General features: G+C 40.5%; 1 protein-coding gene across 1 annotated transcript in view; it reads left to right on the plus strand.

Moving 5' to 3' along the window:
• The window catches only part of XPR1 (xenotropic and polytropic retrovirus receptor 1), a 144,694-nt gene that overhangs the window by 77,297 nt on the left and 52,579 nt on the right, over window positions 1-14,818 (plus strand). The window contains exons 4-7 of the mRNA XM_084785911.1: window positions 2,337-2,560; window positions 4,892-5,041; window positions 5,281-5,364; window positions 10,193-10,274. Coding sequence (XP_084642037.1) covers window positions 2,337-2,560; window positions 4,892-5,041; window positions 5,281-5,364; window positions 10,193-10,274 — 540 coding nt within the window. The remainder of the gene's footprint in view (window positions 1-2,336; window positions 2,561-4,891; window positions 5,042-5,280; window positions 5,365-10,192; window positions 10,275-14,818) is intronic.

Consider the following 14,818-nt stretch of genomic DNA (forward strand, 5'->3'; position numbering starts at 1 on the left):
CAACAGTTAAAGAAATATAGGTCATGAATTTGGGATAGAACAGTATGTTTATGGGAAGAGTTGGAGGGAGGAAAGGGAAGGGGGAAGTTATGTAATTATATTTTAATTAAAAAATAAAACATTTTAAAGAATTGTTGGTCGTCAGTGATGAATTGGCAGGGATAATGAAGAAATAGTAAAGGACTTTTGTCTTGGTGCAGCTACACACTTGTGTTTCTATGAAAGGAGGAGATAACAACAACCTTAAGAGCAAACATTCCAACAATACAACCTAAAGATGCACTCACTTGATACTTACACGATGCTTTGAGGAGTGGCAGTAGCAAAATGCTGGAAGTCTTTTCTGTAAGGAAGCCATTGTGATTCTGTAAGAGCAAGAAACCTTTTACACACAGGGGAAGTGGTGTATTTCCTAACATACAGAAGTCTTGGTTCTGCTCTCAGGTCAGCATTTGTTGGCATTGCATGGCTTGCCAGCATGTGCAGTGCAAAGTGGATTTGTATGTTCACAACAAGGCTGAAATTAAGCTGTACAATGCACCCTGGATAAGCACTCTCAGAAACTAGCTACTGGTTCACGTCTTGCTCGATTTGGATTTAAATTTTGGTCGTTACATGTTCAGAAAGCTTTTACTGTTATCAGATGTTTTGAAGACCCCATATCCAACCATACAATACCACCTGATTGTGACCCACACTTTAAAAGCCTGTCTAAATATAAGTAACCTATGGGTGTTTGTCTAGGTCATGTGCAAGCATTACTCTATTTTATAGAAGTAGTTGCAGTCCTTGTTGTACTGAGGTGCAAAGGTATATGACTAAAAAATGCATTTGTCCAGAATTAGTCTATATTATGGTTCTTGTTGCTGGTTTGGTTTGGTTTTTCGGGACAGGGTTTCTCTTGTAGTCCTGGCTGTCCTGGACTCGCTTTGTAGACCAGGCTGGCCTCGAACTCACAGAGATCTGCCTGCCCCTGCCTCCTGAGTGCTGGGATTAAAGACATGCGCCACCATATCTGGCTAAGTGTCTAGTTTTTAACACATCATATATTAGTTTCAGTCTGTGTATGGAACACTTGTTTTAGAGAAGTGATGAAGCACAACGGGAAACATGGCCATCATAGCCTAAGGCTGTTTGTGTATGAAGCTGTAGAACCAGGAACATTTCTTTAAACAATTTTTAAAACTGCATTGTTTAGTATGTCCACATATGCCTCAGTGTGTTTGTTGAGGTTAGAGGACAACTTGGGGGAGTTGGTTCTTTCCGCCTCACCATGTGGGTCTTGGGGATTGAACTTAGATTGTCAGGCTTGGCAGCAAGTGCCTCTAGCCCATTTGCTGGACCTTCAGGAACATGTCTTACATATAGCTCTTTTATAATAACATATATAACACAAAAATTTATTGTTTGTTTAAAGGGGATAAACCCCAGGGCCTCATGCGTGCAGGCAAGCTCCTCACTTACTGGGCTATATCCCTAGCCCCAATGCTTACTCTTTCAGAATGTGTAATTTTAAATACAGTCACAATATTGTACAATCACCCCTATAAATTCCAGAACATTCTTGTCATCCTTCAAAGACCTACTACCCCTTACTCTTGCTCCTGTCGCACTATATTCTCCTTCGCTGCTGCTAATCTACTTTTGTCTCTGGTTTTCCCTACTCTGGACACTTCACATAAGTGGAGTCTGATACTTAATTTTCTGTGTGGCTGATGCTTCACTGTGTATATATGTTTGTGTATACAGCACACTGCCTTTGTTTATACATTCATCAGTTGATGGACATTTGGCTGGTAATGGGGACATACCTGTGTGTGTATACAAGGTTTTGTATGGGTGCCTTATGTTCAGTTCTTTTAGATATATGCCTAGGATGGTTGTTGCTAATCATATGGAAAATACCATGTTTAACTTTTTGAGAAATCCAACTGTTTACCAAATTTATAGTAGTTGCACTGTTTTACATTTTCACTCTTAGTGACTCTACATTTTCTTATCTATGTAAAGAAAGGGTGCAGTAACAGTTTTGCAGGAAGGAAAGTATAAGGTAGAATGCATGAAGTCTGTGTCAAAATTTTTCTCCTATCCAGTTCTACATATCACCAGCAATGTTTTCCCTAGAAATTCCAGAGAAGCAAATTAGTATAATTAGTAGAAAATTAGAATTCAATAAAATAAAAATTACTCAAAATTGAATGTTTATCACATTTTAATGCAAGCTTAGTAGAGTACATTTTATTTTATTTTTAGAGTTTTAAAGATATTTTCTATGTATGGACGTTTTGTTTGCATGTATATCTCTAACCTGCTTGGACAATGTTCTTTCCTTATAGAGAAGCTGGCAGAGGCTCAGCGCAGGTTTGCTACACTTCAGAATGAGCTTCAGTCATCCCTGGATGTGCAGAAAGACAGCACTGGAGTCACTGCATTGCGACAGCGCAGAAAGCCAGTGTTCCACCTATCCCATGAGGAGCGCGTCCAACATAGGAATATCAAAGACCTTAAACTGGCCTTCAGCGAGTTCTACCTCAGTCTCATCCTGCTGCAGAACTATCAGGTGCTTAGCCTTACCCTAGAGAATTACATTAAAATAAATCCCAGTAAGTAGAGTTACCTTGATCACCCTGTGTTCTCTAAAGGATGAAATCGTCTTTATTCTTGGGGTTCTTGTTGTATTTAGATGTCCTTGTTTAAAAAAGCAAACAAAAGTGTATTAGAAAGATTAAAACTATTAATGAAACTTTGCTTGTTAAGTAGTGTGTGTGTGTGTGTGTGTGTGTGTGTGTGTGTGTCTGTGTGTGTGTACACAACATAACTTTTATAGGGCTGAGGAGGTGGCTCAGCTGACATGGCACTTGTCACTCAAATCTAAGCACCAGAGCTCAGGTTCTCAGAGCACTTGCTGCTCTTCTAGGGAACCGGGGTTGTTTTACCAGTGGCCACAGCAGGAGGTTTACAACTCTCTGATAACGCTAGTTCCAGGGATCTATGGTCCTCTTCTGCCCAGCACAGGCACCTTTACATGAGTGACATCTAGTTACACAGACACATATACAAAATATAAAAATAAATCTTTTTTTAAGTAATAGGAAATATCTATATTTCCAGCAACTTTCGTGTTGGACAATTATTAAAACAAACACACAACAGACAACAGACAAAATACTGCTTTGAATGCCCTGAACTGGAGTTACAGACACTTGTAGCTACCATGTAGGTGCTAGGAATCCAGCCCAGGACTTCTGCAGGAACACCAAGTGCTCTGAACTGCTGAACCGTCTCTCCAGCCCCAACAGTAATTATAAAAGTTGTGTGCTGGAGCTGGAAAGATGATCCAATGCTTAGAAGCACGGGCTGCTCTTCCCAAGAACCTAGTGGCCTCTGAGGGCATCTGACACGCACACTTTGCATTTACATACGTGCGGGCAGAGTTCTCACAAGTACAAATAAATGCATCTTTTTTTTTTAAAAAAATCTGTTCTATTGATTCTGTAAGAATATATTTATATTTTAAAATTTTTAGTTTATATATGTTTGTGTGCCTGGTTATCTGTATGTATGTTATGTGTATACAGTGCCTTTGAAGACCCAAGAGGGCAGCAGATCTCCAGCACTGGAGTTACAGGCAGTGTGACTGCCCGATGTAGGTGCTGGGACCTGAATCCAGTCCTCTGCGAGAACACCACATATACATAACCACTGGGCAGTCTCTTCAACCTCAAGAATGTACTTGTTTCAAAATGATGAAGAAAGATAAATTCAAAAGACATGGCCACGGTTGGGAAGTGTGCTTTTCATGAAAGCATAAAGAGCTGACTTAAGATTCCTTACACTAAAGTCAAAGGCCAGGTTTGTCTACACTGTCCTATAATCCCAGGTCAGGGGAGGAAGATAAGAAGGTCTCTGGGGCTAGCCAGTCTGGCCAAATAGGTAAGGTCCAGGTTCACTGAAAGACCCTGTCTTAAGAAAAGAAAAGAAAAACTGGAAGCAATAGACTATACTCAAGGTCGGGCTCTGACCAGCACTCTATCCATACACATGTATGAACACATGCTACACTGCGTGCAAACACACACACACACACGTTTCTACATTGAGCTGCATGCTGCACCCAGGAAGAGTTTAAGCTCATGCATTATGGTATGAGGAGTAAATTCTAAGATGAGCAAGAACCCTTAGCAAGTGCAGGTGACCTCGAGTTGTAGATCGAATCTAGACCTGCAAATCCCTGTTTTCCTGCCGTTTCAGATGGTAGGCAAGCAACAAGTGAATGAGAGTATAGGAAAATAGCCTTGATTTTGTAGCTCCTACCCGTTGTCACCTGCCTTGTGCAGTGCTCCTTCCTTTCTTCCTTTCTGCTGGGCTCTCCTTCTCACTTCCATCCCTAAACTGAGATAAATGGAAAGAAAATGAAAGAAGAGGGCTAGATATGTGCCCGTTGTTCTCACAGGTGTCCGTGCCTGTGTGAGTGAAAATGTTGTTCTTTACCATTCCCAATAAAGCAAAGAATTGAAAGAAAAATGGATTCAGTGCAGGGTGAATACAGAACATTTTCTGAAAAAAAATTCCTTTGGCCAAAGCAGCAAAGCAATCTATTTTGAAATGGTTATATGTGGAAAGTTGGAGATAAAAATGTTCTGAGCTTAGGATTCCCAGTAATTTACTTGGAAGAAAGATAATGGAGTTGTGTTCCTGGTGGGGTGCTACGCTGGAACCAGGGGCCAGAGATCCTTACCCTGCCGGCAGTGAAGGAACGCCTCTAGGAAGGCACTGTTGCTCCCAGGCTCTCAGTATTTGCTCAGGCAGCTCTGTCAGCATCTGCCGCTTCGTTGTTTTAATCTTTAATGACGGTAGGAATGATAATTTTATTTCTCTTTTCTTCCTGTAGAATCTGAATTTTACAGGGTTTCGAAAAATCCTCAAAAAGCATGACAAGATCCTGGAAACATCTCGTGGAGCCGATTGGCGAGTGGCTCACGTGGAGGTGGCCCCATTCTATACGTGCAAGAAAATCAACCAGCTCATTTCTGAGACTGAGGTATAGCCTCTTTGCTTGCTTGCCACATGTGCTCAGTATCACTTGTATGTAATTTAAAGAAACAGCACACCATTTTTGTCCTCTTGTAAATTGCTGGCTTAGAGTACCTATGCTCGTGTTTAAGGTCCTTTTGCTTTATCAGTATGCTTACCCAGAGGCTATGAGAACATTGTACACCTGTGTATGTGTCGCCTTCGCTCAGAATAACTTACACAAAACTTGGTCACTTACCTTTCCAGGCTGTAGTAACCAATGAGCTTGAAGATGGCGATAGACAGAAGGCTATGAAGCGATTGCGTGTCCCTCCTCTGGGAGCTGCTCAGGTTAGTGTTTGCTTCCGATGGTTTCTTTTCTTTCTCATATCTAATAATTAATACAGTATTGTTGCTGTCTGGTGTCATTACCTTAGAAGATTTTCTAAGTAGTTGCTACTATTCTTATTAAAAACAAAAACAAAAACAAAACAAAAAATCAGATACCAGGTTCCAGGCATGGTGGCATGTGTTTTAATCCAGTTTATAGGAAGCACAGGCAGAATAGCCACTAGTTCGAGGCCAGGCTGGGTTACATGATAAGATCCCATGTCAAGGAAGGGAAGGGGAAAGGAAAGATGGAAACACTTAGCCTTCACATTGTAATGAATTGCAGTGTGTTGCAGCTATCTCCTAGTGTTCCCTCATCAGTTCCCTCCCTGTTTGTTCTCACACATATTTCCTTCTTGATATTAGCAATAAAGATAAGGTTTTCTTGTTGTTGTTCAGGATATAGAAGGTTCAGATACAGCTTTTTCCAAAATAGCAGTTATACCCCCTGTAAAAGAGGAGGTGGGGAGGAGTTATTAAATGCTATTTATATAGCATTTATGTGATATCTTGTCTCATAAAGCATGTCTCATTAAATTAAAAGAATTTTATCATTTTCTGTGGTTACAGTGTATTGAAATTAATAATAAAGAGCTTCTATATAATAACTGGCATATGAAAATTATAATTAATTTCATATTTAACAGAAAAACATTGAGACTTTACAAGACTGGAAACAAATTGTGTATTCAGTCTTAAGACTGTCATTGAACCTTGTTCTGGTGATTATAACTAGTGTGATAAGGTCAGAAAAAGACATAGAAGGCATTCAAGTTAGAAAGAAAGAAGTAAAGATGCTGGAGGTTTTGTTGTCTGTTTGTTATCAGTGACTTGATGCTTCTATAGAAATATGAAGATTCATGTAGCCACTACAGCTAATCGGCCATGGCAAGCTTGCAGAGGACAGCTCCAGCTTAGAAGGAACCAAGTGTATGTCACCACACAACTCCAGTGAAAAGTCAAAACTTCCCAGTAATACTGGTTATAATATTACAGAAATAAGAAATGTGTAGTCGTAGTTCTGCCAAGACCTTTATGTTAGAAGTTACAGAACATTGCCAAAATAAATTACAGATCACTTTAATGAAAGGCATACTGAATTATGAATGAAAGGCATATTAGGTAAGCTCAGTGTTTCCAGGAAGCTATTTCTTAATTTTAGATATGCAGCATAATCCATCTAAAAAAAAAATCTCAGTAAAGGTGGTGTGTGTGTGTGTGTGTGTGTGTGTGTGTGTGTGTGTGAGAGAGAGAGAGAGAGAGAGAGAGAGAGAAGCTGGAAAACTGGAAGGGAGAGGGAGGTAGGGAGAGAGAAAGAGAGGGAGAAGGAGGGAGGGAGAGAGAGGAGGGGAGGGAGAGGAAGAGGACCAAGGGAGGGAGGGAGAAAGAAAAAGAGGGAGAGGGAAGGAGGGAGAAAAAAGGGAGAGGCGGAGAGGGAGAATTGATAAGCTAGTTTTAAAATGCAAAAGACCTAGGATAGCCAGTACTTCTTTGGAACAAATTAAAAGGTTGAAATACTAGCACTGCTTGGAATAAAAACCCATTAGACCTGCAGCAATCAAGGTAGAGTCAAGATAGACACTTCAGTGGAACAGAATAGAATCTAAAAATACAAGAATATATATATGTATATATAACTAATTTTTAATACAGACATAGTACATGCCACTAAAGAAAGAAGAATGCTTTCAACAAATAGCCTGGACATTTGGATTCTCATAAAATGACAATATGAGCCTTTATTTGTATTTTATACGTTTCTAGATGTAACATGGACCTAAAGTAGACCTAAAACTACAAAGTTTTAGAAGAAAATATAGAAGACAGTCATAGCAACTTTGAGTGACTAAAAGACTTCTTAGAAGTGACATCAAAAGTATTTCATCAAAGTATAAATAGATCTTTAAAAGACTCTATTAAAGAGAATACTAAACAGGAGAAAAATTTTATAAGAGCATGCCTGGTGAAAGACATATTTTACTAAGAACATAGAAGACAACCTGAACTTTTCCTCAAAACTGCAAGGCGGAAAATGAGAGTACAGCACGTGCTCAACTTCAGGGGCCACCGAGACACGCAAACCAAAACCACAGAGACACGCACACCTGTCCTTGGAGGAACAGAACCCCATCTCATAGGCTGCGGGTGGAAAAATTGATAGAACCCATTAGCATACAGCTGGGAGTTTCCTAAACAGTTAGCTGTACATCTTCCACGTGACCGGGCTGCTATATTTCTAGGTATTTATCCATGACAAACACAAACATATGTTTACAAAAAGACTTCTACATAAGTGTTCATAGGAACTTTATTCATAATAGTCAAAGCAGGAAAAACTCATGTCCATCAGTAGGTTAATGGATAAACAGTTGTGCTGTATCTGTACAGTGCATTACTACTCAATCTGAAAAACAACTTGTTGAGACATATCACAACATAGGTGAATCAAGAGAGAGAAAAGGGCAGATTAAAAAAAAAAAGTATGCACTGACTCCATTTACTTGTTTGTTTGTTTTTTTCTTTAGAATTGTTTACTATGTATACAGTGCTCTGCTTGCACAACAGATGAGGGCATTAGATCTCATTATAGATGGTTGTGAGCCACCATGTGGTTGCTGGGAATTGAACTCAGGACCTCTGGAAGAGCAGACAGTGCTCTTAACCTCTGAGCCAGCTATCCAGCCTGACTCTGTTTACTTAACGCTTTGGAAAATGTGAACCAGTGAGTAATGAAAATAAAGCAAGTCATTGGTTGCCAGTTCAGCTGGGATGGGGTGGAGTGGGTTTTGGAAGAAAGGAAAGACAACAAAGGGGCACAAGGAAGCTCTTAGGAGTGGTGAATATGTTAGGGTATTGGTTTTGTTCACTTTACTTGTTTGGTTTTTCCTTTTGTTTTTTTGAGACACGGTTTCCTATAGCCCAGGCTGACCTCACACTCACTATGTAGCCAAGGCTGTCCTTGAACACCTGGTGCCCCTGCTTTTACCTCTGGAGTGCTGAGAATATAGGCATGTACTACCATGCCTTGCTCAATTTACTGTCTTGATAGTCTTCATTGTGGTTGTGAGTTCATAAATATCTATATGAACTAAATCTTGTAAAATGTTTTTGTTATGTGCTTTAAATCTAGGGTATATATGATTCATTGTATGCCAATGTATTCAGTAAAACAGCATTTTAAAAAGACAATGACACATCATAGTTAAACTGATTGAAAGAGAAACTATAAAAGCATCAGAAGAACAAACCCAGAAACTTTGTTTTAAATGTATATGGTGTATTATATCATTTATATCAGAATAAAACTTTAAAATGATAAAATTAGTTTTTAAAAAACTAACGTGTTTAAGAATGTGTTTAGAGAAGACATGAAGAAAATGTGGAAATGGTTAGCTGGTGAGGAGACGGGAGGGACTTCAGGGAGCATGGAGTCTAAAGACAGAGCAGTTACTACATATGCATTCACTTTGCCACCTATTTCTAACACTAAATATATGGTGTATATTTGTTTGTAAATAGAATATATTGGACATTTTTGAAAACTAAAGTAGCATTTAAGAAAGGATAAATTAGGCCAGGCGTGGTAGTACATGCCTTTAATCCTACCACTTGGGAGACAAAAGCAGATGGATCTCTGTGAGTTCAAGGCCAGCCTCATCTACAAAGCAAGTTCATGGCAGCCGAAAAGAAGAAAAAGAAAAAAAGGAAAAGAAGAAAAGGGGAGCCGGGCGGTGGTGGCGCACACCTTTAATCTCAGCACTTGGGAGGCAGAGACAGGCGGATCGCTGTGAGTTTGAGGCCAGCCTGGTCTACAAAGTGTGTCCAGGACAGCCAAGGCTACACAGAGAGACCCTGTCTCGAAAAAAAAAAAGGGGGGGGGGGAAGTACCTACACAGGAGACACAAAACCACCTTAACTCCAATTTTAGATGGATCTGATGCTGTATGGGCTCTGTGGGTACTTGCACACACATGGTGCACATAAACTCACACAGACACACATACATGTAAATAAATAAATAAACCTGTATGGTGTTTTACGTTTTCTCAGTATAATGGCATAAGTATTATCAGAAAGTAAGTGTTCTTGTCTTTGCCATTGACTCTCATTTTTCATAGTACCAAATAGTAAGCTCAAACTGAATAGTTCTTACTCACAAAATGTAGAGATAAAATGTAATTGTATTCTAAATCACTCAAAGAAAATCTACTTCATTGTATCAGCCCGAAGCCTAAAATTTCCATCTTATTTCATGACTCCTGTTTCTCCCCACCCTAACCCCCTGCCTCTGTGTTCATGTGCATATGCAAGAGGTGACATTGGGGTGTGCTCCCTAGTCACTTCCCGCCTCTCACTGAACCAGGAGCTCAGCAGTTTGTCTAGGATCACTGTCCAGTGAGTTCCAGGAGTCTGTCTGCCTTTGCCCACCTGGCACTAGGATTGCAAACTTACACCATGCCAGTCCTTTGCATCGGGTCTACCTGGTTTTTGATGTGGGTGCTGGGTACCTAGCTTAGGTCCTCATGCCAACACAGCACGTACAGTGCTGATGAGCATCTCCCCATCCATGATTGAGACTTCTGTAAACAAACTCAGGAAAGTCCCTGTTCTAGTAATAGGATGATGGAGTGTACATGGTCCTCTGTTTCAGAGTTATAAAAGTAAGGATAGTGAAATATATTTTCCGTCTACAACTTTGAGGTTCACACCACTTGGTTACCACGCTGTAGCATGTGCACATGTGTTGGATGGCTCGTCTTTTACTCAGAGTTCTGCTTTCTGTCTACAGCCTGCACCAGCATGGACTACTTTCAGAGTTGGCCTGTTTTGTGGAATATTCATTGTGCTGACTATCACTCTTGTACTTGCAGGTAATTCTTAACTTTTTAACTCATTTGTTCTTATATCTTCTTTACACATACGTAAAGCATCAAGCATGTCTACCGAAAGTACTGAAAGAAGTTTTATGAAAAGTTTTAGACATTTGTTTATTTCTCCTTTGGGATATAATTCTTAGAATCTCAACTTCTATTTACTATCATTTTCTAGTCTTTAACTTCAGGATTTTTAGAGTTCAGTTATCAAGAACTTAAGCTTAGGCCAGCAAGATAGCCCAGTGGGTAAAGTAGCCAAGTCCGACTACATGAATTTTAACCCCAGATTCCACACAGTGGAAGAAGAAAACTGACTCTGAAATCATCCCCTGACATATCCTATCTATGATGGGGCACATCTGCATATGCACACATATACACAAACACACACTAAGTAAAATTGTAATTAAAACTGTACGTGACAATGCATGCCTTTAATCCCAGCACTCGGGGAGGTAGAGGCAGGCAGATCTCTGTGAGGTCAAACAGTGAGTCCAGGATAGCCAAGGCTACACAGAAACCCTGTCTCAAAAAACAAAAAGAAAAGAAAGAAAAAAATGTAGTTAAGAACTTGTTTCCTTGGTCATAGATGAAAATAAATGTTACAAAGTTTATGCACTAAACCTTGTTTACTCTGCATTTATGGCGACCCCTCACGTTTCCCTGGAATCTGCTTATAGCTGCTCTGCATGCAGTCTCTAAAGGCATGGCTATGTAGTTTTTAATTCAGTGAAAGCTAAAAGTAGGGCTGGGGAAGTACGGATGCATGCTTAGCATGCGTGAAGTCCTGTGTTCAGTCCTCAGCACTGCATAAAGCCAGGCATAGTACCACACACCTATAATGCCAGCATTTGGGAAGGAGAGGCACAAAGATCAGGAGTTCAAGAATTTCCTCAACTTCATTGTGTGCGTGTGCACATATGTGTGCTTGAGAGGCCAGCCAAAGATAAATGAGAGCCTGTCTCAAAAAACAAATCAAATCCACACCCAAAGAAGTTAAAAATTAGGAAAGATTTCCATAGGAGCAATTGTAGCCCCAACATTAAGAAATAATACAGTGTCAAGAAATAAGTAGCCTTACTAAGCCTGCCTAAGAATTGGAGGAGCCCTTCGGTAGTATTTCACCTTATCTCCATTTTTTTTTCTTCAGTATTTCTTTTCCAGTTTCTTTCCCAAGTCATGCTGTTCTTTATGGCATTGAGATGGTGGATAGTCCCAATATATTCAATCCTTGCATCTCTTCTTCCTATGTTCATTTTCTATATAGGCGAATTATTCAAGCCTTTGGCTACAAATACTATCTATATGCTAATGACTCACAAGAACATATCTTTTCTCCTCTGAAAAAGATCTAATTGGCTGTTTGAATACCTAATAAGCATTTCACATTTAAATAGATCCTTGATATATTTTTTTTAAGTTCTCCAAATAGAGCCTAACCCTTTAAGTCTTTGTTTACCCTTGTGTTAACTAAAATCAATTTTACAAGAAGAAAGAGTAGCAGGGCAGTGGTGGTGCAAACCTTTATCCCAGCGCTTGAGAGGCAGAGGAAGGTAGATCTATCTGAGTTTGAGGCCAGCCTGGTTGTTCTACAGAATTTATTTCAGAACAGCCAAGGCTACACAGAGAAACCCTGTCTTTAAAAAGGAGGAGGAGGAAGAGGAGGAGGAGGAAGAAGATTTATTCTGCCTTATTGTTTTAAAGATTTTAGTCCTTGATCACTTCAGACATGCATGCGGCAAGGCAAAAAAAAAAAAAAAAATCATGGTAGTGACTATTGGAATGCAAAGTTGCTACTGGGCCTGACTTCTTAAAGTTTCTGCCTCCCAGTAACACCAGGAACTGGGAACCAGCACACATGATACTTGAGCTTTGACCAACACTTAGATTCCAAACAGCATCACTCATATCTTATCATATTGCTCTGTCTTCATACTATGCTTGAATTTGATCACTTTTCATGACTTCGATTAGTACTGTCTTTGTCTCAAGAGTCATTTCTTTTTGGGGGACAAATATACCTTAAAATATATATCTGTTGTTTATATGAAATACAGATTTATCTTGGCATCTCATTTGTGTTTTATTTGCCCAATTTGGTAGTGTTATCATAATCTATTACAAATATTTTTATTGGTTCTTTGTGAATTTTACATCATGTACCCCAGTCCCCTCATCTCCCCAGCCCCTCGTACCTGCCCTCCACTCTTGCAACCTCTCCCGCAAAAGAAGACTCACACCTTTTGAATATCCTGTTGTTGCCCTGTGTCATGGAGGTCCTACAGTTTCACCATCACATGCTCCAGCAGCTCATCAATGGGCTAGGTGTTAGGGTAGACCAACTCAAAGCCCTGGACCTGGGTCTGAGAGGTATCTGAGCTGATCAGGCCACCCGCTCTCCTGCACCCACACCACTGGGGCGAGTTCCCCAGCCCTGCCCTTATAGCTCATTTAATGTTACAGCCAACAAGGGACAGAGCCAGCTCTTCTGCTCTCAGGCCCTCAGGGCCAGCTCACCCACAACCCCACCACCAGGGTCAGCTCTGCTGTGCAGGGACAGCTCTCCTGCTCTCACGACCCCAGAGCCAGGTGGTGAGGCTCAGGGGAGGGCATGTCTCCCTTGTCCGTGCCACTGCACAGCAGAGGAGTGGCAGGGCTAGTTCTTGGCCTTTGGTGATTGTGGACCCCTGTTGCTACAGAACTATGGACCCAGACATGGCCCTTGTTGGTAGCACAGGCCAGGCCTTCACCTGGCCACATGGTCTTGACCGCATCACGGGCTCCTCACATCACCCTAACCCTCACTACGCTTGAGTCTCCAGTTCTGCCTTTCTTCATTGCACACATTCTGTCTGCTCCTATTTCTCCACCATCTGCTTGCTCCTTAGTGGTACCCGGAGTCACTTCAGGAGTAATGTCAGGAGTGCTATAAGCCATCCATGCAGTGTGACACTGGGCAGGGGTCATCTTGGGTGTGGTCTGCCCAGTCGGGTCTGCAGGGTGCTGGACGTGTAGTCATCCCAAGTTAGCTCCCTGCCCGGCCTTGTGGTGCCAGACTGGTGGTTGTCTGGGCCCCCATAGCACTGGACTGGTGCTTGCTTCCACCAGGGCCTCAGGGCCTCAGGGCCCCAGGACGGGGTTGTCTTGTCTTGGGCTCGCCCTTGGCCCTGGCAACATGGCCTAGAAAGAGCCATTTCTTGTTTAATGTACAACCGCCTTCTGAACTTGTCTCTGTGCATCCACTGTGCTCTCTTCTAACAACAAGTTTTCAGGAGGGTGTTTTCTTTTCCCTTTCTCTTTCCCTCAGCCTCCCTTTCATCAGCCTATATTCCTATTTAAAATCTATTTGTGGCTTCTCTTACAATGCAGACATTTTACTATAATATGCAAGACATTCAAGGCTTTAGCACCCTCATTTGTTTCTTACTTCCTATCCTGTCTTTCTCCCCTGTGCCTAGTTTCACTTACTATTCTTTGGGCACATCTGTTGCCTACAGGGCTCTTTCCCAGTGTGTCTGTGTGTCCTATTCTTTCCCTTCATTAGATCTGTACTCAGTTGCTGTCTCTTCAGGGAGGCCTTCTCTGATCACCATACACTAAAATAGTCTATTCTGTAGTTTCTGTCCCTTTAACCTTCATTGTTTTTCTTCAGAATGCTTGTGACATGACAGTGCATCACGTTCTCTGCTTTCCCACTAAATGTAAACAATATTTGGATTTGATACCAAATACTTTAATGCCTAGGCTCTTGTCTCTAGCCCTAGAAGACTACGTGAAACATAATAGGAGTTTTTTAAAATACGGGAAGTTGAATGGATGGAAGGAGAAAAACAGCTGAATTAAATGATGTGCAGAGCTTTATTATTCCTTGTAAGCATTCTCCTCAGCACTGCCTATTTTACATTATTAAGTTATATCCCAAGGTGCAAGGGCTTTTACATGAACTTTTACTTTTACATGACAATATGTTTTCATTGTATTATTAGAGCTCTCTAGCTAGAGAGACAGCTCAACCGTTAAAGACAAGGCTCACAACTAAAACACCAAGAGTGCTCCTTCCCACTAGTTGCTAAAGAGTATTAGGTACTCATAGTACAATTTAATATTGATGAGATTTATGTTCATTTTAGAACCTAATTATAATTAGGTTATAACTATAATAATTATAATTATAAATATATACTTTATTATATAGTATATATTATAATATATAATAAATGCATAATTATAGTCTACTTATATAAAATATATGAAAATTATACAGTACAAACCTTGACCTGGATTATCAAGTTAGCTTCCCTGGAAAGAACAGAAATTGAAATTCTATATGAGTTTCACTCCCAGCTCCACTATTGGCTGTTAGTTGTTATACAAATAACCATTGGGTTTTCTAAAACAGCTTCCTCATCTATTAAATGAACTCAGTATATTACATTTATAGGATTACTTAAGAATTTATTTTTGTTCGTTCAGCCACAAGTAACTTTAACATCTGGGGTGTGTGTGTGTGTGTGTGTGTGTGTGTGTGTGTGTGTGTGTGT

Source organism: Acomys minous (assembly GCF_964271855.1).
Source record: "Acomys minous genome assembly, chromosome: 1".
Lineage (NCBI taxonomy): Eukaryota > Metazoa > Chordata > Mammalia > Rodentia > Muridae > Acomys > Acomys minous.